Source organism: Spea bombifrons, chromosome 5, assembly GCF_027358695.1.
Source record: "Spea bombifrons isolate aSpeBom1 chromosome 5, aSpeBom1.2.pri, whole genome shotgun sequence".
Classification (NCBI taxonomy): Eukaryota; Metazoa; Chordata; class Amphibia; order Anura; family Pelobatidae; genus Spea; species Spea bombifrons.
The window spans coordinates 80,627,864-80,651,860 of record NC_071091.1 but is presented as its reverse complement, the minus strand read 5'-3'; the positions used below and the strand labels follow the sequence as shown (position 1 = coordinate 80,651,860).

The following is a 23,997-nucleotide window of genomic DNA, read 5'->3' as shown; positions in this document are numbered from 1 at the left end:
GGATAGATCCCTGTGTCTCCATCTGGGATCATAGGCTCTTCCACCTGGTAAGCAAAGGACCATATGAACTCTAACTGGCTCATCAACTCAGTTTATGATTGATTCAGATGTGTGGGGTTTTTTGAGTCTATATATCTCATAGTTAACCCAAAGACCAGGGGTTTTTTTTCTCCCATGACTGTTGCCTGTTCTGTGACTACTGGCTTGAACCCGATTTAACACCTAGCTCTTGCAAACCTGCTTCAAACCAGACAGTTTCAACTCTAAGTGGCACCAACAAACCATAGGTCTCAATCCCTGAAGAAGACCACATCTTAAATTAATCTCTGAAGCTGGTTTCCTTCTACTAAATGTTTTTAATCTAAGTACCAGATAATGGTGTTGCATTCCAGCACAATAATATTAATTAAAAGGGTTATATATTAATTTGATACATTTCACGACTTTAAGCATTGTTTCACTTTTTTGTTATATAGTAGTTGTTACTCTCATCTGATATGTGATCTCAATCCTGATCCAGTTGCTATCAAAACCTGTATAGACAACATGCTTGTAAATCCTCATTTAAATGTCAACGTGGTTTACAGGGTAAATTGTTTTGTCAAATAATCAAACCTTGCATTGTGGTTTAACCACTAAAAGGTGTTGCTATATTTTAGGTGTATTTTTTTCCAATCGTGGTTACAGCTTTCATGCTATTTAATGTACAACACATAATTATCCTAATCTTAATAATGTGTATATATTCCCATGCATCTCATTTTTTAAAAATATTTATTTTTTAAGCTATTTACAGGATAATATAATTATAGATGATATTTAATATAGTAATTAAAGGTGAATCTTAAATATTTAAAATTCCAATGTAAAAAAATGAGGAAATATCTCGTGAGACATAACAATTGCCGTTACTAGAAACAATGAAATAAATTAAATTTAGAGGGGTTTCAATGCTCCACATTTATTACTGATGGTGGAATTACTTGATATCTCCCCTTCATCACAGGAAAGCTATAAAAGTGTTTTAAATCAAACTTTCTTCTGAAAGTTTAGGTCAAATGGCCAAAGATGGCCACCATTGTTTTAGATGGCTGTGGTTTGACCAAGGCTTATGTGATTTTCTGATCGCTAGGTGTTTATTATTATTATTAAGATATTGCACCACCATATTCCACAGCGCTGTACACTGTAACTGAGTACAGAATTTAGAAGTATAATGTCATTAATTTACATAATTTAATTAAAAAAACATTCATGCTATTTCTATACACAGTAGGACTGTAGAATATCAGGCTACACTCATCCCCGCAAAACATTTTGATATCATAGAAGAGAGGGATGGAAAGTGCAAAATGAGGGACTGCCCATTCTGAAAAGGGACACTTGGGAGGTATGTTAACTATTCAAAGACTTTTAAATACATAGCCGTTCAATATAGTGGTTTGTATCTCTCCCATATTTTAAAATAAACAAAAAAATAATAAACCGCGTGGGACTTCTTCCATCTCCTTTTGTAATTCTGCATGGTTGAACATTTCAAATGGGTTTATGCATCGCCCCCAGGGATTGATTTAGACTTGATTTGGGGTAAAAGAGCCTCTTTTGCTTATTTCCTTTCTCTACACCATTGTTGAAGTTCTAAAGCCATGGGAATAATTATAATATATATATATATATATATATATATATATATATATATATGATAGCCAAAGGATCAGGCATGCTTTGATCAGACAAGAGGTGATCCTTATCAACAAGTTTTACGACCTTAGCACAGTGACAATGTCAGGTCAACTTGGGAGAGTGGAGGGAGACATATCCAAATAATAAATAAAAAAGAGAGAGAGAGAAACAACCAACAATCCTTATAATTATCATCATCTGCTGCTTTTCTCTCTTCTGGCAAGAAACACTCCATCCATTTGCAGAAATGGCCTCAGGAAACGTTACATCAAAACTAATCACAACGATTAAAATCAGCTTTTCTGTGCAAGGGGAGAGTAATAAGCAAGTTGGAGGCTGGAGAGAGGCTGCCTTCTCCACTCACACACAGGGAAAATAAAAATCACAAACAAAACACCCTTATATGTTAACAACAACAAAAAATATACATCTATGTATGGATTATTATGCCAGAATAGCAGGGTCTACAGTCAGATCTAGTAATTTAATTTCATTTTATTCTCTATTCTGGAGATTGATTTAGACTGGAGGTAGAGGCATGAGCTAATTGTATCCTGATCCTTGCCTTGAGGGGTTTCAAAGCCCTGAAGCAACTATTCTCTGTATTTTGTTCTGTCTACCTTAGCCAAGCTATTGCATTTCTCTGTGGTGTAGCGAGCAGAGCAGATCGCTAGAAGAAATCGAGAGGAAGAGAAAGAGGAGAAAAAGGGGGAAAAAAACAGGAGAGAAGGGGGAAGTTGGAAAACAGACTTTTGTGTTTCCATGTTTCAGGTAAGATCGGCTTTGCTATTATTTGCTAAGGATGGTATGGCTGGGGAGTTTAGGGCGCAACTTGCTTTTACGCATGTGCCAGGTTCCTGGTAAATCTTTTTTTTTTTCCTCCCTGTTTCTATCTTGAGCACTTCCTTGATTCACTCACACGGGGGAAAAGACAGCGATCGGTGTGTTTGCGAGGCGCGTTGTGTGTAGCGGTGATCGGGGGAGCTGGCTGGTGTATCGGCTTCACCGATCTGCCGGTCCGATGTGTGCCGTGTCCTGGCTCGTGGGTTACAATGTAGCAAGCCTTGGGGTGGAGGGGGCGGCAGGCTGTGCACCAACGTTCTATTGGTGGAACGCGAGCAGGAGCGCAGCTCGGGAACACGGATGGCCTTGGCTGGCACTGAACGCCGGGGCAAGAGAGAGGGTGCTGGAGGGTCGCCTACGTGACCCCAGTGCATTCACCCGCTCGCTCCGGACCCGCTGTATTCCCCCTCTCCCAGTGCGCCTAATGAACCCCTAAACACCCCGTGCATGACTTATATATATTTTCTTTTTACTTGTGTTTGGCTTCCTTTATATTCCTTCCCTCCCATTTCACCTTAAGCCTCTGATCCCGTTGTTATGAAGGGCGCCATTGTGCTGCTGCGGATTTTGCCCGAGGGGTTTTGCCTCATTTTACAGTCATTTGATAGGAGGAGTAGCTTTCTTCTTTATTATTTTCAAGCCTCATTGTAGAACTCCCGAATTACACTTATAATCATCGCTTATTTTCTCTATAGTGTTTCATTTTGTATTAAATTTCGGGTTTTTGCGCATACCAGATCGCACCAAAAAGGGACCGAGCATAAAGGGAAAATGGTCTTGCAGTTGCTTCGCTTGGCCTGTAGGGGGCGATGGGTTCATGTCTGCTGGGAGATTGATCAAAGTGATTGCTTTGCCCTGTCTGCTTTGGCAGATGTGTGTAACCATTCATGTTGTAGAAACCCAGGAGTGATGCAGAAAAAAAAGTGAATTTTAGATTTATTAAGATATTACATGTACATCAGCTATGCATACTAACTGCATAACACTCATTTCTTTTAAGATAAGTGCTTGGGTTGTTTAGAAGTAAATAGCTGTGTTTACAGTTTCTTCACCATTCATATAGCTTTTTTCTAGTATTTTCATTATATTTGTGTGTTTTAATAACAAGAAGGTCTACAACATCTTTACTAATCTGTGTCATATTTCCCCTCAACTTTTGTTGGGGGAGACTGGGGTGCTGTCACCATGGCAACTAAGTGCATGCTTCTGCTGCCTGTTTAGCACTTTGCACTATAATTCCTCTCTTTGCAAAGCTCTGTACTATTGTAAAACCTTGTAAATTTGCATGTTTAGGTGTCACTTACCCTGGTCTGTAAAACTTCATGGGGAATACATTCGTTGTAAAATTGATATTGATTGCTTTATAAATACTAATTTAGCTATTTTTATGAGTGGTGTATTTTTAGTAATCTAAAGTAAAATTCAATAATAATTATTAAAATTAAGATGTAAAAGTGAGAATAGCAAACTGCGTATTAAAAAATAGCACTTCTAATACGATGGGTTAAGTTTATAGTTTTATAAGTCAAAGCCATGAATTGTATATTTTAGTTGAATGGTATACAATGAAAAGGAATGAGGTGAAGGAGAAAATGGCAGTTTATGGATATTGTGTAAAATCCAGAATGGTCCACAACTGTGCTAGAAAGGGCTCTCGCCATCATTCTATACTGCAAATATTATGCATCAGATGACACTGTTGAACTGATGGGGGCCACTTCCCTGCTTTATCTTTTTAATGTTCATTTTTGAAATGAATGTGCATTATTTCCCTTTTTTTCTCAACTGAGGATCTAAATTATTGAAACTGACCATTTCGTCTTAAATCACCTAGAAGGTTTATGTTGCTTATCCAAGTCTTATTAAGTTTTTATTAGGGTATAATAATAGTAAGTTATTATTCGACTCTAATAGTCTATGAATATAATACTTATAGTGTATATATATCTGGATCCACACAAGGAACCTGTACTTGAACACAAGGTTGACAGCCTACAGTACTTGTATATTATGGCTGTTTTCACTTGATGTGACCAATTTACCAAACCCAAGTTGTTCATTGACTTGATGACTTTGTCCACTCAACAGCTTTATCAAATGGGACCCAACTTGATGTCAACCTTTCCAACACCAGATTCACTGAGGTCCATCCATTAATTCAGCCAAACATGATGCAAGGTCAATTGTATGTTTTGCAAGATGTGCCAAGATGGCCCTTACATAATGCATGGTGGAATTAATGAGATGACATTATGAGATCTCTTAAGTTTTGTTTTGTGGATAACAAGAGTGGCATAAAGATGTCCTTCTTATCTGTTTGTAAACTCAGGTTGTATTCTAAAGTGCTGTGTGGTAGCTGAACCCAAATAAATCTTAAATCATAATCCAAAACATGTTTTTTTTCCCCTTGTTTTTATATGTAAAGTGAGCATCATGCAAGAGCCCTTTAAGGTAACATCCAGATCATATGCCACCATATAGACAAGCCTGCCATAGCAGCCAGAATTTGACGATTGGGTAGAATGTGAATTGAAACCTTAACAAAGGGTATCAGGTACAGACCAAGTGGTTATCACACATATCCCCATAAGAAATCAGTATCTGATTTCAATCAAGTACTTTTGCAGAGTAAGAGATGCAACTTTATTTGACAATACCCTCTGGGTGCCAAGCATGCTTGGGTTGTTTTAGCAAATTAAAAAGGAACAAAATGCTTTTTACCTTCTCAGCAGTCGCTCTCATTCACACACCCCTAGCAAAAATGAATTGAGCGCATGACGGTCTTGACATTCTGTTATCTGTGTTTAATAGATCATTGTGTTGAACTTAATGTTTGTTAATGAGCCATACATCCAAAATAACCCAGTTAAACACCTACTACTGACACGTGCATGAATACGAAAAGTGTGCTCCTGCAGCTGCATAATATAAGTTGGGTGATGCTCAGTCAGCCTTAACCATAGCAACTTAATCGCTCCTGGTTTTCTACTTTAAATTACTATTTGGCTGGATAAGCATGATGGGATTTTTAGTTCATATCAGCTGTAGTGCTGAAGCACAAGTTTCCAAGAGAGTTGCAGTTCCAACTCCCTGATTGCTCTATGCTTTAAGAAAGATCAACCACAGTAACTTTTTTCTGGAAGAAGGGCTCTGCTGTCCTTTAAGAAATGTCATTGATTTAACTAAGTATTATGCGTGGATCTTCTTGCAGGAGAATCCCACCAGAAGTAGCCTTTTATATGGCATATTGAATTTTGTAAGTTGACACTGCAACTCTCATGCAAACTCTTGATGTATTAAATAAACCTTAAAAGCAGGCTTGGACCCAACAATTAGCTCAGACTGGTAGAGTGTGAGCCAAGTTTGCATCGGCTGCTCCTGTTTAGTATTTTGGTGCATGTGGTCACCAGTAAGAACACTCAAAATCTGGTGGGTGAGGAGCGACGTATTTTGGCCTGGACTTAGGGTGGCAGGTCCAGGGGCATCAGCACCCCGCTGCAAAACCTGGCCAGATTGCCCTCTTTCCCCTAGTGTGTTGCTGCTCAGTGGGCCGGTTACAGATCTCTGATCTACCCAACCAGCCCAATTACACTCCATTCAAAGGCACTGAGCATTTTTAAGACATGGCGTCTTATCTCGCCGCTCCATTGGAGGATGGAGAACGCAGAGTATGAGGCGATGGTAAATGCGTCTCAGTGAACTGGCTAGCCCACCACTCACAATAGGTGAAGTTGCCTTTATACCAGTTTGATACATTTATACCGGTTTTTGGATTGTGATTTATTCTTGTCGTATTTATAATTTAGTTTTGTTTGTTAATCATATTTTTCTGCAGTTTTCCATTTTCAGTGATTAACGTATTTAATTAACTGCTTTTATGTTAACATACATGATTTAAAATTTTTAAATCACCGTGGAATAGACTTGCTGAAATGAAAGTGCCACTTTCTCAAATTGACTGCAGTATCTTTGGTGTATTAATTGTGCCTGCAGCAAAAGACAGAATGTTCTCTCGCTCTAGAGGGCCCTGTTACATTTAAAACATTTGAATATATTCTTTTGTTTAGATTCATTTTCTGGAATGTCTGGTTAGAAAATGGGATTTATCAGCAATACTATATCCTACTTTTTGACTGCTACATTTTGATTGATGTTATGTGTCCTTGTATTACACATGATTGATGAATGTATGTTTTAAAAGTAAAACAAAATCAAACTGTATTGTAAATCAAAATTCTTTAATCGACTGTCGGAGGTCCAGATTTTAATATTACAGGAGGAATATTTAATGTCATCTCATGTTTAATCGTCCTGTGTATAGTGTGTTATCCTATTATACATAGAGTTCATGGCAAATCTGCCTTCTCTGTGATAATGCTGGTGTTGGATTTTTATCAATTCAACATCTCGATTCAAAGATTCCACCAAACACGCTTCCTGTATTAAAGGTACTGTTCCACTTAGACAAAATATGAAAAGTACTCTGTGCTATGTTAAACAAATAACCCTTGCTGTCATTTAGTGCTCTCAGTAAAAAGTATGGATGGCATGCAATTTTACACAATTATTGGGTATTCAGCAGTACAATGATTTATTTATCTTATGTTGCATTTAGTTATGAAAGATATGAATGTGTAAAACAACACTTTTCATGGTAGTTGCTACCCTAGGTACCCACCAGTCCCAATTCAATGAATTTTTTTCTGAGCCTTCAATGATTATTAACTTGATGGAGGGCTCCCGCAGCGCTCCTTGACGGAGGGCTCCCGCAGCGCTCCTTGACCAGCACAGACCACAGTCGCTTATGTCCCTAAGGGCCAGGATATTTTGCCATTTCTTGACTTGTACAGCAGCATGATAGTGTAAATTGCAGAGCTCGGTACAAAAGGAGAAGAGATCCATTGTGGGCAGCCTGCCACCCAAGGCCTTTTCCACACCCTAGTCACAATGAAATGCAACTGATGAAGGTGACTGCTGGCCGCATCTGAAACCACTACCATTAAGAGTGCCATCGTGCTAGACAAACTGAACTCGGCCTAAGGGGAGAAATTTTGAGTCTGGGTAAACAAGCTACCTCTGTTTGTACTTGTGTTGATGAAAAGTAATCGCTGTTTTATGAAGAAGAGAGAATAAAGGCAAGCTTAAGACAAGCAAGTAAATATTTATTGTATGTAAGATACCCCCACACGAGACATATGTCTACAAAGGTAAAGTAGTGTTAGCACTGGCAAAACATCAACAGCACAAAGGTAATAAAACAACACAAAAATGGATAGTCTGTTTCTGGAGGTTAATTCAATCGAATGAAAACTTCAGAGATGACAGGATCTAAGGACTGTTTTTTTCATCCCCTTAGCTGGATCAGGTGTATGTAACACTGTAACAGATGGGAACACCTCCCCCAGCTATTGCACAGATAGTTTGGTTTAAAGCTCAGCAATCTAAACTCAGGAGTGGTGTAGTCCATTTTGCACAAGCTTGAATGCATTTTAGTGCATTCATATTAGTACATAGATTTAGTATTTTAAGTTAGAAAATGAGGCTTCTGTCTCTTTTTTTATTTTCCCTTGGCTGTGTCTACTGCAAGCAGGATCTTACTTAAGTGCACATGCTCAATAACACTCCTATTGTAGTCAGTGGGAGCTGAGAGCTTAGCTGAGCCTAGGGTTAGTGGTACCTAGGTGCAGTACTTCAGTACCCCCCCTGTACTAAATCACACGCACATACCATCTTGCAAACTCATTCAAACTTACTTTAACACCATACGCTAACACATTCTGAAGCAAATACTAAAGCTAATAAAATACACTAACATATACACACACACTCTAACACCATATGCTGACTTGCATGCTCACGCTGACACACATGCTAACAATATACACTATACACACATACAAACCGTAACATGCACACACCAGCGGCAAGAGAAATTCTTCGAGCAGTACCGGACTGGCCCACTTGTGGAGGAGATCAAAGCTCTCCCTTGCAAGCAGTTCAGTTACACTTTGTAAGCCTGTGCATAGCTGGCACAAGTCCCATACCATGTTGTACAATAGAACGCTGGGATAGAACGTCACACCTTGATGCATAGCAAAAAAAAAAGGATTGAGGCCCCAAAGGCAAGTAATGAGGGGACAGTCAGGGTTAGTACCAGCCAAAAAACACCACTGATTGTAACATGATATTTTACATGGGATATTTATTGAAGCTTCGAGAACTGATGTACACTGCTTTAGAGCTAAGATATGGATGTAATGTGTGTTAAATCTCACGTTATATAGAGAAAATTCTCTCTGTCTATTAAAATCTCGCGTTTAGTACATGTGTGATTTCTGGGAGATAAACATCTCCATGCTGTCTTTTGATAGAAGATATGTAATTTCCCACTTGGCATTTGAATGGTATCCCAAATGTGAAAACAGGGGTTGTATAGAGGCCTGTAGGCTGGATATCTTCCATCGCCAGAGCCTTTTTTTGTTCCTTTAATTCATAGAGTGTGTAGTCCCATTGTGTTACTTATGCATGTGCAAAATGTGTAAAAATAGATGTACATTCAGGTGTTCCAGCGCTGTAGCTGAACTATGTCACAGTAAAACACTACTTACGCATTTTCTTTCTAACATGGAAGAAAACCTTAGTGTGCTACCTAGTTTGCCTGTATGGTAGCAATGGCTGTGCATACAGGGAATAACTGGCAGATAGTATGGATTGGCTAGGCTCACTTCAAAAACAGAGCGGTCTAATCCATAACCTTTTACCGTTTTGGTCATCATGTACCTCCGTACTTCCATTTATATGGTTGGTGAGTCAGGACTGGTACATGGGTCTTGATTTGATTCATGCTGTGACAGGGCCAGCTCGCCCATCTCCAGTGCACTACCTTTCATTTTAATATATACTGTATAACAAGCAGTAATTGTTTGATGTTTTTTTCCAAACCACAAGAAATTATAAACTAGTAAACCACATTTGGAAATATTGCTGATCAACTACCTTTCTTTACAAAACATCTTCTAATAACCAATGTTGTCACATTTATTGATTCAAATATTTGGCAGTATTGTTTTCTAGCAGAAAATGTAACTGTATAGGACTGTTCTACTTTCAGATCATGTTTCTTGAGCCAGATCAGAACCCTGCAGGAAAGCACGGATATATTAGAAAGCATGTAGTGGTACTGACCCAGAGGGGAAATAAAGTTTACACACATACAATAACAATTACCATCAAAATTGGAAGTACAAGTGCAATTACTGGGCCGATCATTTATCAGCCAATGGGGATGTCTGTGTTTAGCATGTGGAGATGGAGCCCATTAGATGTTAGGAATCAGGATGTAAAACCCTCTGAAGAAAGATACCTACAATTGTGTATACTGGATTTCTCTCAATGTAATTTTTTATTTTTTTATTTGCTGATTTTATTAATTCCTGCTTTTTTGTAATAGGCAGATTAAACAATAATTTACCGTCCACAACATACAATTCTGTATGCTAAATATGACCATTTCTGTTGTATAGCAGATCAGGAATTTAGGGTTAAGTAATGTGAAACCCTAGGTATCGATAAACTACAATCCCTTTTTGCGGTGTGACACGTTTTAACTATGATGTCGCCCTACATACCATAAACACATTTCCAAGACTTTTCCTGCTTTTACCAATTTGGTAAAAAAAACTATGTATTCAGACTTCTGTCAATGCCCAACAAATTAGGCAAACCTAAGAAAGCCATTGTGTTTTCTGGCATATTATTATTATTAGTTATTGCTTCACATAGCACCATCATATTTCACAGCCCTGTACAATGGGAACACTGTATATTTATTGTAACACGTGAGATGTACACAGACCATATATGTGACTGAGCACTGCTTGTGTGCTGTCCATATGAGCCATCATGGCACCTCAAAGAATACCCTCTGCTGTCAAGATGTAGTAACCATAACAAGGCACATGGCTGCAAACAATGTAGGCCTAGTTTCCAGGAGAAATCTTAGTATCCTGCTAAGAACCACCTCAACATGAATAAAGGACCTTGTCATAGGTCGCAATCTGACTGATCCATGGCCAGGCCCTTCATATAAGCAGGAGTGACCACCAAGGAGATCTTATGACAGCAACATCAGATCCGTTAATTGGGGAGCCAAAGGCACAGATTTATCAAGGGCCCATCACTGTGAGTGCCTTGGAGGCGATACAGCTGTGAATAGAAGAGACAGTATCCAGATGCACGGAAGGTACCAGAATCACAGAATTAAAGTTTTAGCGTAGGGGAACATTAACTAGTAAGACTTGAAAGCTTTATATTTAAGGCAATATATTCATTCAGTAGTACAGTGGGATTTTGAGGTTTAAATGGAAGATCCAGATAGTTATTGACTTTAACTAATTCATCTGCTCTGTCTCTCTGTGCTCTGGATAGTCTCCATTGCATTATGGAGTATTTTGTGATAATAATGGATAACTAGGCATTTTGCATACTAAACTCCAACCTTTCAAGTTCATTTGGGCGTTACTTTGCTCAACAGGAGAAACTGACTCTTGTATCAGCGTTGCACTTTATTATAAAACACAACCCAATTAGTACTTGTACATTTTGAGTCATACATATTAATATGCTGCCAATATACCCTTGAGTATATACAACACATACCTTCCCTATAGGTACGCAGGAACATGGATTAGATTTTCGTGCCCCACCCTGAATATCTTTATAAATTCTTGCTCAACAGAGTCATGTTCCTGCACTGGGTTGCCTGGTCTACTCTGGGCTCTGTGATACCATGTTTTTGTTTAAATTCATACCAAATAAGGAGAAATGTTTGCTATATAAAAAAACAAGCTATATATGAACAGAAATGGACTACGGATGAAAACCAACCCTAGCATTTAAGGGCACCAGCTGATAAACACGGCTCTCTGCCCAATGAAGGACTCGGATGCCTGGCATTTGCCCAGTGTGCGTGATCCAGGCTTTGGCATGTATTAGAAACCTAAAGTGTGTACCATTGAGGCAACCATGTTGCTTTTCTGTTCTCAGGGCTCTGATGATTATTCTTCCACATTAAGTTATATCTTCCCTATGGGTAAGGTACTCATTATTGTTGATTGGTTCAGGCAACATTTGTAAAGGTTGGGGGAGAACTTCAGGACAAAAATTGATTAGATAATGCTGGTTCTGACAGATCTTAACTTTCACCAGCTGAGCTTTTAAACAATATCTTTAAAACAATCACAGTGATTGCTGGACACATATATCGTTGAAATAAAAGAATTTAGTTATGTTAAAAGCTGTGTTGTTATAGCTACATCCAGCATTCCAAGGCCAACAGATGATTTTAACGCATATGATAGCAGGGTAGTTTGTGGCATTGCTTTTGCAATTCTGCAAAATTCCCCAATGCATTTTTGCCCCTGCCCCCCCCAGACCCCTGTGCACATGAGCAGCAAGCACTTCCATTGATTTCAATGCCCATCAGTGGCAATAGGGCTGCAAATTCTAGGTGAGATGTGTGTTTTTTTTTAACTTATTTTGAAGATGCATATTAAGGTACCCACGTAGTACTTTTATATACATTCTTTTTTTAATGAGTGTGCCGGTTACATTAAACTGTCCCCTTAAATCAAGCTAAACCACCTGTGTTGGCCCTTTATTATGGAAAGTCAATGATTGAAATTGTATCAACTTTCCACAACTTGCCACAAACTCCAGGAAAAACTCACTGTGACAAAACAAGATATTTGTAGGGGCATGCCTCTGTAGTGAATCACTGGCATAATGCGTATTATAAAAACTTCTATATACTTGCAGTTGGTCACGTAAAGCGCACTAATGAAAATTATTAACATGAGGGGGTTTTTTTATTATGGAAATTTGGCTTATTGCGTCACTCTGGATAACAAAATTTATAACTATTTTAGTTTTTCTGTGTTATGAACACCGATCAGCCATAACATTACGACCACTGACAGGTGAAGTTAATAACACTGATAATGTTGTTATCATGGCACCTGTCAGTCGCTGGGATATATTAGGCAGGAATGGAACATTTCATCCTCCTGGTTGATGGCCAGCTGCATGTGCGTCGCTTACCTCGGTCCTTGGTCTCATCTTAGATTCAAGATAGCTTTATACCTATTCCATGCATGTATAAATTGCATCACTGTTTTAGACTCTATTACTTCTGCTTGGAGGCTGTTCCATTTATCAACCACCAACATTATATTTATTACATTATAAGATGTAGGCTTCGGGGAAAGTCACAGATCTACTTTTAGGTATATACAAGAGTTCACTCTGTCAATGGGGTATTGCCATACCTGGGAACTTCTTCACTCCGGCTACCCGGAGCCTTCCCTAAACGCAGTATTTACTGCGTCCTTCATTTCCCTCCTGTTTGTTTGTTGCGGCCTGTAGCTCCCTTAGTGTCGGACCGATTAGGTCCCGTGACCTGTGGCAGTCATCCTCCCTCACTGACACCGTGCGCCGAGAATTGATGTGATTTCTGGACACACTTTCTGGATGATTTCTCTATCGTTTATCCGGCATTGCTCACGCTGTTGCCTAGTTATTATTTTTATTATTATTTGGGGAAAAAAGTGACCAAAATACATCAGCATTCTTTACTCATTGATGAGCCTCTAGTTGATGGTTAAGTGGTTTTCCCGCTCTCACTGCGCACGTTGTGATATGATTAGGTGATACGGTGGCTTCCTGCTTACATGCGTTTTGGCTGAGGCAGGGGCATTGAATTTCTAAATACATACGGGGTACAGAACGACCATTGTGTATTTTCTGACTATGACTAGATGTAGTCCAGTTTATTGGATTGAGGCCAGTGCGTGTGTGTAGGAGCATATAGCTTATGGGGCTACCTTTACGAGTGGGCGGCGCATGCGTCATTGGAAATACTGTGGAATGCCAAAAAAAACTTCAAGCACTAGGTTTCTGTAGCAATGATGGATATAACTGTAATCAGTCTGTTCTTCAAGGGAGTTGTATAGCTTGCAGAGTGGTGGCGGTGTAGAAACACCCCCAAGCTTTACTATATTACAGATTGAAAACCATAACCATAGGGTACACACACCTCCCAAGTTCTACCCCCAGAGATTTGGGATGCTGGGGGGGGGCAGAGCTTGGGAGGTGGAGTGTCCATGTGCAGCAGTCATTCACTGATGTTGCATAAATGAAAGAATGAAATCAGGAGCGTGGGATTTCACCCCCAGGCAGGACAGCAGGATAAAGAATAAAACTGGGACGCTTAGGAAGTATGGGTACGGAGCTTTGAGTGTTCTGTATATAGGCCCTAAAATGCTAGTTGTAACTCGCCTGCCCGGAGAAGGGAAGTGACCCTGACATTAGTAGCTTCTCCTTCAGCTGTAAAAAATGTTCAGATCGCTGCCTTTAGATGGGTATTAGGTCATGGAGCATAGCAATGTATGGTAGAAAAAAGTTAAAGTGGCAGCATGGTGTCAGCTGATCAATTCTGAGATCAGCCAGCCAGCATGCAGAAAAAAAACCCATATTGGGGAAAAAACCCAGATACATTTACATAAATGCATAGTTTAAAATGATCTGATCTCTTATGGATTAGAAATCCCATCAGCATACCTGGGAACTCTCCGGGTTTGACCCAGAGATTGCCGGGTGAGCGCTGCTCCTTCACAATCCTCCGGGTCGCAGGAGCAGGCTCTTGACACGCCCCTCTCCCGCCCATTTTTCCTTTAAATGGGGGTATTTCCCGTCATCGTCAGCGGGACCGCCCAGCGACGCCTGTGTGCATTCCTGGCCGCGTCCTGCCAGGGAAGGCTCCGGGTAGCCGGAGCCCAGAAGTTCCCAGGTATGGTAACAGGAAATTGTTCAACCATGACTTCCTGTTTCACAGCGGTATAAATATTAGGTAACATATAGGGCAAATTCCCTTAGTGATTCAAGACCAAGGAATAGAGCTGTGATGTGCGGCAAAAGGCTGTTGCGCTTCACGAAATGGTAAGTGGCTATAAGAACATAGCAAAAGTATTGGAAATGCCCATTTTTTTACCATCAGGGCAATAATTTAAAAAGTTTCAGTCAACAGCAAATGTTATGAATCAACCTGGAAGAAGACAGGTGTCCATATTATCCAAACGCACTGTGAAGAGGATGGTTCAAGTGGCCAAAACATCTCCAAGGATCACAGCTGGAGAATTGTAGAAGATACTTGTGTCTTGGGGCCAGAAAGTCTTAATCTACAATCTGACATCGCCTACATCACCAACAGTTGTTTGGAAGGGATCAAGTAAAAAGCCTCTGCACTCATCTAAAAAACAACTCAACCGTTTTCAGTTTGCCAGACACTGTTAAAACTTTAAATGGGATCGGGTTCTATGGTCAGAGGAAACCAAAATAGAGCTTTTTGGCAATAAACACCAGAGGTGAGTTTGGAGCACACGTATGGAAAAGTACCAAAGCTAATGGTTAAATATGGTGGTGGCTCTTTAATGTTTTGGGGCTGGACATTGTGTTAGGATACATGGCATCATGGACTCTATCAAATATCAACAGATATTAAATGAACACCTAACTGCCTCTGCCAGGAAGTTTAAAAAGTAACGTGGTTGGACAGTGATCCGACACATACATTAAAATCAACACAAAAATGGTTTATTGACCATAAAATCAAAGTCATACTGTGGCCACCCCAGTCCCCTAACATGAACCCCATAGAAAACCTTTGGGGTGAACAAAGTATTTACTAAAAGGGTGCCAATAATTGTGTCACACATATATTTAACAATTTATTTGTTAAATGTGTATAACTGTGTATACAATTGGCAGAGGTAGTAGGATGGCAAGCAGGGCATGCTACCGTTTGACAAATATGGCATGCGAGCTGAATAGTATTAATAATAGTATTAATATTAATAATGATATATATAATTTGATAAATCTACCCCAGGTTGTCTAGAGAAGATGTTTTCTTTAGTGTTTCATTTGATTGCATGTATGCACCTTGCAGTGACTTTGACATCTTTTTTTTGTTGTTGTCCTAAATGCTTGATTGGACTGACAAATTCTGCTTTTAATAAGTACGCTTAGATATGCTCAAGGGTTGAATTTGCATAATATAGATAATCAGAGGTAACGGCCCCCCATGGACCCTGCGGTGTTAGTGTATGCTGGTTAGGGCTGGCGATAGCCCAGTGATGCTGTTACCATATGTCTAAAAACAATACTTTTGGGATAAAGTAACCTTTTCTACCGTTTCATTAGGATCCGTGCTAATCATGCTAGTTACTTTATAACTTTGCCCGTAAATACATAACTCCTAACGTGCCAGGTGTGATACGCGTCCGCCTAACAATAGAGGCACCAAATGTTCGCTAGTGTACTCGGTGCCAGGCTCTATGATCCCAGGTAACCCTGAGCGACATGCCCCGATCTTACCTGATTCTCATACCTGGGAACTTTCTCTGAAACTCTTGAAATATTAACCCTTGAAAAGCCCATTGTAAAGATTCTATGTAGTGACTCACCATATGGCTCTAGTACATGGGAACCTTGACTTTATGTAAAGATATTCTTGAGTCACCTGCATTCAAGCAGGGATATCAACTGTAACATACTGACAGCAAAGGCACCAATTGGGAGTCTTAGATGAGATGACAGCAGTGTAGAATAGGCAGGAGTCAGCTCCAGACTGTTGTAACCCCGAGGACTGCCTGTGTGTACACAGCATGAGTACGCACTCACTTCCCTGCCCCCTCCCATCGCCTGGCATAGTTCTTTAATGGATGTGAGTGCGGGATTAGAGCCCTGTTAGTGTGCGTTGTGCTGTGGAGCACACACTACCTCCCTCCGCACACCCATACCGAGTACAGCCTGATCCCTCTCCATCCCCGGCTAATCGGCTCGCCTCCTGGCTGCGCACACAGTACCCGCCGCCTCCCCGGGCACTGGCTGTTCGCCGGTGTCTCCTGTGCCGCCTCCTCGTCCCCTCCCCCCCGGTCTGTGAAGGTCATTACACCCAGGCAGTCGCGGTCCAATATAGCGCATGCGCCCGGGCCCTGGGACTGGCAGAGACACGGCGGCGAGGCGGCACAGTCTCGTATACAGAACAGCCGGAGTGGAATAGAAAGGCAATATGGCGAGGATGCCTGTCAGCGGGGACTGCAACCCGGGCACCGCAGAGCCTGACCCCCGGGCGGCACAGCACCGCCTGCAGCCGGGCAGCGCCGGGGAGGAAGAAGAAGAAGAGGAGGATGAGGATGATGAGATTCAGGAGGTCCAGATTACCGGGGAAGAGGAGGAGGAGGACGAGCTGCTGCTGCTGGACGAGGAGGACGAGCTGGAGGATGATGAGATGCAGCTGGAGTGGGACCCTGAGGACGGCTCTCTGCTGGAGTCTCCTTTCACCCGCCTAGGTGAGCGTGCAAGCGCGCTGCTCCCCCACCCCTCTGCCCAGCGCCCTACCATGGTGCCCGGCCTGCGCTCCGGGATGGTGGCGACGGACATGGAGCCTTTGCTGCTGCAGTTGGGGGGCGCAGGGGGGGCGGGTGACGGGGGAGGCTGCCTGGGGTCCCCTTCCGAGCGGCCCGAGCGAGCCCGGCTCAGCGAGAATACCCGCCTGGCCACCCGCTACGCGGTGCGCATCTTCCGGGAGTACCTGAGTGAGAAGTCGCAGAGCCCGGACTTCGAGAGCATGGACAAGGAGGCGCTGTGCCGGGTGCTGCGCTCCTTCTATGCCGAGGCGCGCTCCAAGAGCGGCCAGCTGTACAGCAAGTCATCCCTCATCAGCATCCGCTCGTCCCTCAACCGCTACCTGAACGAGCCCCCCTACTGCCGCACCCTGGACCTCACCAAGGACCCGGAGTTACGCAGCGCGAACTTAACGCTGGCTGCGGTTATACGCAAGCTGGAGGAGCAGGGGGCCGGCCCGGTGGTGCAGAAGCAGGCCATCACCAGAGCCGACCTGAGGAAGCTCTACACATCGTGCGTGTTCAGCGTGTGCAGCCCCTTCGGACTCCTCAATAAGGTCTGGTTTGAGACCTGTATGTACTTCTGCACCAGGGGGAGGGAGAACCAGAGAGAGCTGGAAGAGGACTCTTTTGGCCTGGCCATGGATGAGGATGGTAGGAGGTTCGTCTACTTCAAAGCGCTGGGACCTTACCACAAGTCACGCTCCTCGTCCTGGGGGAAGAAACGCGGTGGTCCGGGCGGCGGGGGTGTCGCCGCGGAAAGCGACGAGGAGAACCTGCCGCGCATGTACGAGACTGGCACAGAGTTCTGCCCGTATGCCAGTTTTGTCAAGTACCTGGCCAAGCGCAACCCGCTTTGCAAAGCCTTCTTTCAAAGGCCACGGGACCATTGCTGCGAGTCTGATGTTACATGGTACGAAAATAAAGCCATTGGCAAGAACTTGTTGGGTACCCGCATGCAGATGTTATCAAAGGCCGCCAAGCTGTCCAAAACATATACTAATCATTGCATCGGCGCCGTGTCTGTGGCCACCCTAAACAGCATCGCTGGCATCGGTACCAAGCTAGGACCACCTTTCTTCCTGGACAACATGAATGGGTCCAGACACAGGCAGGTTGCACCTGGCAATACTTTTATCCTCCCTAAGCCAAGAGGTGGGCTGCAGGAACCTAAGAACGAGGCACACAAGCGTCCTCTGTATGACTCGACCCAGTCCATGTATTCGGCCGGGGACATCACTTCTCAGTCTCCGAAAAGACTATGTCTCAGGCCTACTGATCCTTCAGACTGTGTGCTGGTGGTTTCGGTCAAGAGCGACCCTCAGCCATCTTGCCCAGAATCCAATGGTCACAAGGCGCTCGCAGCCTCACCCGCAGTTACGTCCCCTCAAGTGGTGCCCCCTGTTCAGGTAATAAAACAAATTCGACGAAAGGAGCTCCAGCCTTGCTGTTTGCATTTGTATACGTGTTCCAAGTTATCGCAGTAACCGGTCGCTGTTAATAGTTCTGGGTTCTGTCAAATAATTAACTGATTAATTAACTTTGTGTATCCCAAAGCAGCGTGATGATAGCTGAAATATTGGTGTATGACCAGGTGAGAGGCTTCATCGTGTGCCACCGCTGATGACGGGGACAGGTCTGTCACTTTGCTTTAGGTTAGAACACATGAAGGTGCCGGATTATCATGTCTGATCATGTACCCGTTGTACGTCTGGGCAAAGTAACACATTCTGCTTTCTCATGCCTGGCAAGCGGAAATAATGCTTGCGAGGAGTGCTGACCTGACAGGCCCTTAAAAAATGGTGGCCTGGTCATTATTTCACCCCCAACAACCTCTATTACACTGATGAGTAGGGGCGGCCCTGATCTGGGAGGCGATTGTGTGTGTTCATTTTGTAAACACAGAACTTTTTTTGATGAAACAATCAATTTATAGAATACAAATTAATATGATTATGCAACACTTCAATTAGTATCAGTATGAAAGAGTTACTCACCGCTGATCACCTGCTTGAAGTTAGGTGTGTATTCCTTGTAGGTACTTGGTGTGGTTAAAGGGGTAGTATACTGTCCCATACAGCCCCAATGGAGAATGCTTATTAGTACTTTGTTGAGTGTCCTTTAGTACATACTATCATCTACGTTTAAAGTACACATAATTGCTGTAGTCCCCCTTTAAAGTTGAACCATCCACCTGTTCTAAAGAACAGTCAAGTTAGCTTTTTTTTGTTATATGTGGTTGCTAAAGTATATCATCTGCCCCCCCACGTTTAATACCATTCTAGCGACTTGTGATCAGAGCCCTTATAAAAACAGGTCCAAAAAAACGAAATCATGCAAAACCAGAACATGTTTGCCACCAGTTCAGTACATGCTAACGTGGTTCCAGCCCTATGCTTTATGTTTTTTTCCTTTTATCTGGTGTATTCGGCTTAGATGATTGCTGCCGTTGGGGGGAGATTCCCGGAAGGGGGTCAATCAGTTTTAAGAGTGAGTGGTTAATAATAAGCAAAGTTTGCATGGAAACCCAATAACTCTCTTACATATTATTAAGTGTTTCTGTGGTTGCCAGGCTCTTGCGTAGGGGACTTTGTGTTTATGAGAGCTCAATGCATGGTCTGATGCTCTGATGGGATAACAACACATCACTCTATTATTATGTTATTGTTATTATTATTTATATCTGTAACATGTATTTTCTTGCACACTAATCAGGCATTTATATATGAATATTTATATATACACACATATGTATCTGCGTATATATATATATATATAATATATAATGTGTGTGTGTGTATGTATATGTATATATATATATATATATATATGTATATATGTATATGTTCTTGGATTTAAAGGGGCAGTTAGGCATATTATTTTTTATTATTCGGCAGAACAGTCTGTATTGACTTCAGTGATTTGGTTAAAGTTTACTTTTGTTGGCCAAGAGTGCACTATACCTTTCAGGGCCTCTCTTCTCCACGCACTTCATTGTTGAACTAGGAAAGAGCCGTATGGAGGCAGCCACCCAGATTACCTTCATGATATGGCCGGCACTGTGTGCATTTGGTACACAAGCAATCCGTTCTGAACAAAAGCAGTCGTATCAAAAATATGTAAAAAAATATTTCACTCAACGGTTCCTTAAACATTTTTAATGCACAAGTTAATGAGCGAGGAAGTGATGTCTACTAAGTGCTGGCCAACCATGTTAGTCTAATGTCCCTGACACCCTGTCTGAGAGAGAATACATATTAAGGTACTCTGCATGTACTGTAATATAGGTAGGTATATCACAAGAAGTGGGGGATGGGCAAATGCATATGGGGGGGTGCAGAACCCCCCTCATGCATTTGCAAAATGGACACCTGTATTTGGGGTTCAGCAGGTATTACTAGTTTGTTTAAAGCAATTTAAGTGCATTAATACATTTGCTACCTGGAGAAAGAAAAACATATATACGCGCTTTTAGGAGAAGCTGCAGTCTGGGGTTTGCGTTACCCAAGCAATAATTTAAAGGGGACGCTGGGCTGTAATGACTGCATACGTCGTGCTCCAAACATGTGCCCGCTTCTTGGTGCTTCATTGGCGTCTTTACGGTCATGTATGGAGTTTAACGTCTAGCTTGCAATATCTTTCAGCGGCTAATATATTTGTAGAATATGTACAGTCGCATACGTTTCTAAGCCTCGGAGTTCCCCGATGAGGCAGTATGTTCTTTTGGCCAGTATGGGAATACATAGCTAAACCTTCCCCTATGTTTGTATCCATCTGGAAGAATGAAATCAAAAAGTAAATAGAAAGTTGGTGCTGCAGCGTGTGGACGTTGTTTCAGGACTAGGGGATGAGTTGCTTCCAGGTGTTGTTAAGCCACAACTCCCATCACCCTCAGCATGTCGGTTTCTAAATGGCGATGGGAATGGTAGTTCAGGTACTCAGTACTGATGTGTGGTGTGTATTTGTGATACCGCCGTACTTAGACACATGAGCTGTGTATTCTTCTTGGATATACACGCTGGTACACATGATCTGAGGTTAATTAATATGGTAGTAAATACGCGGTCTGCTTACTCTGACGCACCGCCTTCTGCTGTATTTAACAGGGATATAGTTAGCAAAGAGTTGAGGACATGCTCGGTCCTGATTATACCTGCATTATAATCTAATAACTGGTTTGGTGATGTTAATGTTCCTGGCAGAGGACCAGCAAACCTCCCAGCTAGTCACAAACTCTGCCCAATCCACCCTGTCCTTTCGCTAGTAAAACTTAATTGTGTGTTAACCCTTCTTTCCATGTGTTTATGGAAGAAGAAGAAGAGACGTGCGGTGGAGAAATGCACTGTGTATACATTCCTAGTCCATTCATAGAGTGTAAGACACAGAAGGCAGGTAAACCCCCCGCTGTCTGAAAGGCTCCCCCCACAAAATGTTCCCATGGAGTGGGTGGCTTCGGTTAATCACAGGCTTTGCGTTTCTCGATTGAGTGATTTGATTGGTGCAGGAGCAGACATGTGACAGTTCACCGAGGTTTGCTGTTCACCTCGTTTGACATCAGAGGTCAGTGACTGTCTCCTTCTTGTTTGTTTCTTTTTTTTTCCTCTTCCTCTCTTTTTCTGACGTCAATAATCCCCCCCGGCACCTCTTAAGTCTAAAGAAACTAAAGCAAATCATCGGCCAGCGGTTCCTTAATTTGATCTGAACGTCTTTTGTACAAATGCGTAGTGTTTAGGAATCTTAACGTGCAGCTGTTTTTAACTCTTTAAGTACCTTTTCATACCTTGCTTTTTTGGCAGTATGATGTGTGGCTTAACCTTAGTACGGGTGCACGCAATGATGGCACTTTCAGTCTATTGATAATTTGAGATCAGTTTTGGGCCCGTTTGATTAGATTTGTGCACCAATGCACGTTTTACTAATCCTTGTATACCAACAGTGAACTTAGGTAAGTTGATACATCTTATTTTACTGATTTAAAGGCACAATTTAATGACCCTGACACCCCCACTGTAGAAGAAAGTATATTATAGTGTGAGTACTTTAATATGCATTCTTCCAAAAAAAAATAATAAAGTGCGCATCTGACACAGGAGCAGCAGCTGCCCCAGCTGCCCTCGTTCTCCGTGTCTGACAGTTCTTGCCATTGTTTGGCTGCTTGAACAGACCCCTGCCTGAAGCACATCCAACACGTCTCCTGCAGGGCATTTAGGTGGGGAAAGGGGCAAATGCATATGGGTTAGGGTTCAAGTATAATGAATTTAGTGGTTTGAAAACACAAGTCACAACCGAAATGTAGGACATAACTGATACTGTGAAGATGTGCTTTTTATGGGTGGCCGCCTAGAGACCACATTAACTGCATTCTCTAGTATGTTACCAAATAAACCTTAGCAAGGATGGTTTATTTTTCTGAAAGTTTAATCACGCAAAACACACAATTCTTTAAGAAGCATTTGAAGTTTCTATGGCAATAACCTATCAGTGCCTGTTTTTGTGTCACATGACATTTTTTAGTGTTCCCGGCAAAATCAGTCCAACAAAAATTTTACATGAGTGTATTGTTATTTCGGGAAAAGGTTTGGGGTATTCAGCAGGGTAAATAGAGCCCCCTTAAGCCAAACTTGTCCTGAGATCTGATTTTGGTTTTTTTGTGCTTTCCTAAAGCTGTCTGGACACACCGGCTTCCATATGGGTGAAATAAGGGTGTGGATGTCCCAGTAAAGTGATACTTTTAGAAGATTATAGGCACACTTAAATGTCTGTTTGGTATCTTGGTGTGCTATGTTAGAAGATATTCATTTCAAATCGCCTTGAGGGCTGATGATGATCTTAGCACATCATAGATTAAACTGGTGGGGCTACAAAAGAGAAGAGACAGTATGGTCTTAGATTTAGAAAAGCCGTATGCCTAACCCATGCATATTTAAATTCCCTCACTGTTTTACCCTTTACCACTTCTGCTGGGACCTTACTTAATTCAAGAAAGTATATTCCCATACTTCAGAGTTTGAGTATTTAAGTATTTAGTGGCGTGACTGTCCCACCCGATTCACCTGTCCTTGGCTTATCTTCATTTGATCTAGATTCTGCTCCATATGAGCTCTACTAGCGCTGGGTCACTGGTCTGTCCTGCTCTTCTGGGCAGCTCAGTGGCAGTCGGTGCGGCAGCAGTGCTGCAACACGGGAAACGCTCCAGATATATTTTCCAGCTCTAGGTATGACTACGGTCCTCTTGCTTGTTCAAAATTTTACTGCGTGGAAGTTGATGATTAATAGATACTTTAAATTCAAAGAATCATCACAGTCCCAAAATGATGTCACTCGAGGTTTATATATTACTGCTGGAGATGCCTGCCAGGCCTGTGGAAGTCAGAATGTCAGCTCAGAAGAAAGTAAACCTGTCCGACCCAAAGTAATGAACCAAATATGCACAGAACTATGTTATAGTTTTGGGGAATTGTCATATGAGCCAGCATGTATCTACAGAATCATCTTCAGCTGCCCACAACCCATCAAGACTCTTCTTCATTTGCACATGTGGAGTGTGCTTCTTACCAGTAGAATGGGAATGGACAATGTCCATGAGTCGTTATGCATAGAACTTTAAAGGGAAACATCCACCATTTTTTTTTTTTTTTTTTATGGTTTTTTGGGACTTCCCTCCTTAGACATTGCTCGGGGCAGCTAGCCAGCAGGGCATACGTTGGCAGGACTACAATTGCTATACAGACTTCGGTGTAAAACTAGCCTAATATTAGACGGTATATCTTTTTTTTACTGCAGTTCTGTGAATTGAAAAATGGAGGTGTGTGTAGCTGCCGGTGGCGCATTTTTAATCATCCGTGGATTGGTTACTATAGTTACTGAGTCTCTAATGGGAAATTGGGGATTTCAATTTCCATATTCGTTTTGATTTCACGTGTAAAGGTCATATCAGCTCCACACAATTTGTATTTTTCTCTCCCCAAAAAGTTGGCAACAAAGGCATAAAATATAAATTTTGCTTGTA

At 41.9% G+C, this 23,997-nt stretch overlaps 1 protein-coding gene across 2 annotated transcripts in view; it reads left to right on the top strand.

The window, feature by feature from the left end:
* Nucleotides 1–2,248: 2,248 nt before the first annotated feature.
* Nucleotides 2,249–23,997, top strand: part of KCTD1 (potassium channel tetramerization domain containing 1) — a 40,212-nt gene continuing 18,463 nt past the window's right edge. Inside the window, exon 1 of one of the 2 annotated variants that reach the window (XM_053467401.1) lies at nucleotides 2,249–2,454. In XM_053467401.1, the coding sequence (XP_053323376.1) occupies nucleotides 2,446–2,454 (9 nt within the window). In that variant the 5' untranslated portion in view covers nucleotides 2,249–2,445. Of the gene's footprint in view, nucleotides 2,455–16,566; nucleotides 18,398–23,997 lie in introns of those variants that run through there. The other variant, XM_053467402.1, reaches the window with a different exon arrangement.